Source organism: Aptenodytes forsteri, unplaced genomic scaffold (genome assembly GCF_000699145.1).
Source record: "Aptenodytes forsteri isolate BGI_AS27 unplaced genomic scaffold, ASM69914v1 Scaffold1008, whole genome shotgun sequence".
Classification (NCBI taxonomy): domain Eukaryota; kingdom Metazoa; phylum Chordata; class Aves; order Sphenisciformes; family Spheniscidae; genus Aptenodytes; species Aptenodytes forsteri.
In genome coordinates this window covers 18,916-20,782 of record NW_008794843.1, presented here as the reverse complement: position 1 = coordinate 20,782, position 1,867 = coordinate 18,916, and the positions used below count along the sequence as shown (strand labels likewise).

Sequence of the window (1,867 nt, the reverse complement as noted above, 5' to 3'; positions counted from 1 at the left end):
CCCTTGTCCCTGTCTCCCCTTGTTCCCGTCCCCTGTCACCTTGGCCCCATCCCTTCCCCTTGTTCCCTGTCCCCTTATCCTGTGTCCCCTTGTGCCCTGTCCCCCACCCTGTCCCCTCGTCCCCCATCCTATTGTCCCATCATCCGTCGTGTTCCCATGCCCCCTATCCCCCATTCCCCATCCTGTCCCCTTGTCCCCATGTCCCCTTGTCCCCATCCTCGTCCCCTCACCCATCATGTTCCCATGTCCCTTGTCCCCATGCCCTTGTCCCCTTGTCCCCATCCCCTTGTCCCGGTTCCCTGTCACCTTGGCCCCGTCCCTGTCCACTTCTTCCTTGTCCCTTTATCCCATGTCCCCTTGTGCCCCGTTCCCCATCCTGTTCCCTTGTCCCCGTCCCCTTGTCCCATCACCCGTCATGTTCCCATGTCCCTTGTCCCCATCACCTTATCCCATCACCCATGATGGCCTCCTGTCCTCTTGTCCCCTTGTCCCCATGTCCCCTTGTCCCCATTCTCTTGTCCCATCACCCATCATGTTCCCATGTCCCTTGTCCCCATCCCCTTGTCCCCTTGTCTCCATCCTCTTGTCCCCATCCCCTGTCACCTTGGCCCCATCCCTGTCCCCATGTTCCCTGTCCCCTTATCCTATGCCCCATTGTCCCCTGTTCCCCATCCTGTCCCCTTGTCCCCATCCCCTTGTCCCATCGCCCACTGTGTTCCCATGTCCCTTGTCCCTTGTTCCCTTCTCCCCCCCCTGTCCTGTCCCGCTCCCCTTGTCCCCCTTGTCCCCTTGTCCCCTGTCCCCGCAGATCCGGCTGCTGCGGGGGCCACTGGCCTTCGGGGCGGTGGGGCTGGGGACACGCCTGGGGGACGAGGACTCGCTGGGTTCCTCCGACGAGGAGCTGCCACCCTTCGCCCTGACCCACGGGGACATCGGGGACCTCAGGGACCTCGGGGACATGGGAGACAGCAGCGACAGCGAGACCGAGGGGGCACCCACGGCACCGTGACCCACGGGGACGTCAGGGACATGGGGGACAGCAGCGACCAGCGAGACCGAGGGGGGCACCCATGGCACCCTGATCCACGGGGACATTGGGGACGTCGGGGACGTGGGGGACAAGCAGCAACAGCAAGCCCAAGGGGCCACCCCAGGGACCCTGACCCATGGGGACATCGGGGATGTGAGGGACCCACCAGCCCCATGGCACCCTAGGGGCACCCAGGGGACACTGAGGGATGCCCACAGCACCCAAGGGACACTGAGGGCCCCCAGGGGACACTTAGGGGACACTGAGGACACCCATGGCACCCAGGGGACACCCAGAGGACACTAAGGGACACCCACGGCACCCAGGGGACACTAAGGGCACCTGTGGGTCCTGTGGCACCCAGGGGACACTGGAGGACACTAAGGGACACGCAGCGGCCCCATGGCACCCAGAGGACCCTTAAGGGACACCCACCACACCCAGGGGACACCGTGGGCACCTATGGGCCCTGTGGCACCCAGGGGACACCGGGGGACACCCAGAGGACACTAAGGGTCACCCATGGCACCCAGGGGACACTAAGGGACATCCATGGCACCCCAGGGCGGGATCCGGCTGGGGGGGGGGGTCAAGGTCTTGGGCCTGTGGCTGCCCCAAGCACCCAGCAGGGCCCTGAGCGGCCAGATCCTGCACACGGAGGGATCCCGGGGCACCACTGGATCCTTGAGCGGATGGATCCTGCACACAGTGGGATCCCAGGGCACCGCTGGATCCCTGAGCGGCCGGATCCTGCACACGGAGGGATCCTGGGGCACCGCTGGATCCCTGAGCGGTCAGATCCTGCACACGGAGGGATTCTGGGGCACCACTGGTTCC

General features: G+C 65.3%; 1 protein-coding gene across 1 annotated transcript in view; it reads left to right on the top strand.

The window, feature by feature from the left end:
• EVI5L (ecotropic viral integration site 5 like) overlaps positions 1-1,009 on the top strand; it is a 33,064-nt gene extending 32,055 nt beyond the window's left edge. Inside the window, exon 18 of the mRNA XM_009274521.2 lies at positions 809-1,009. Within this exon, the coding sequence (XP_009272796.2) occupies positions 809-1,009 (201 nt within the window). The remainder of the gene's footprint in view (positions 1-808) is intronic.
• The last annotated feature ends 858 nt before the right edge of the window (positions 1,010-1,867 follow it).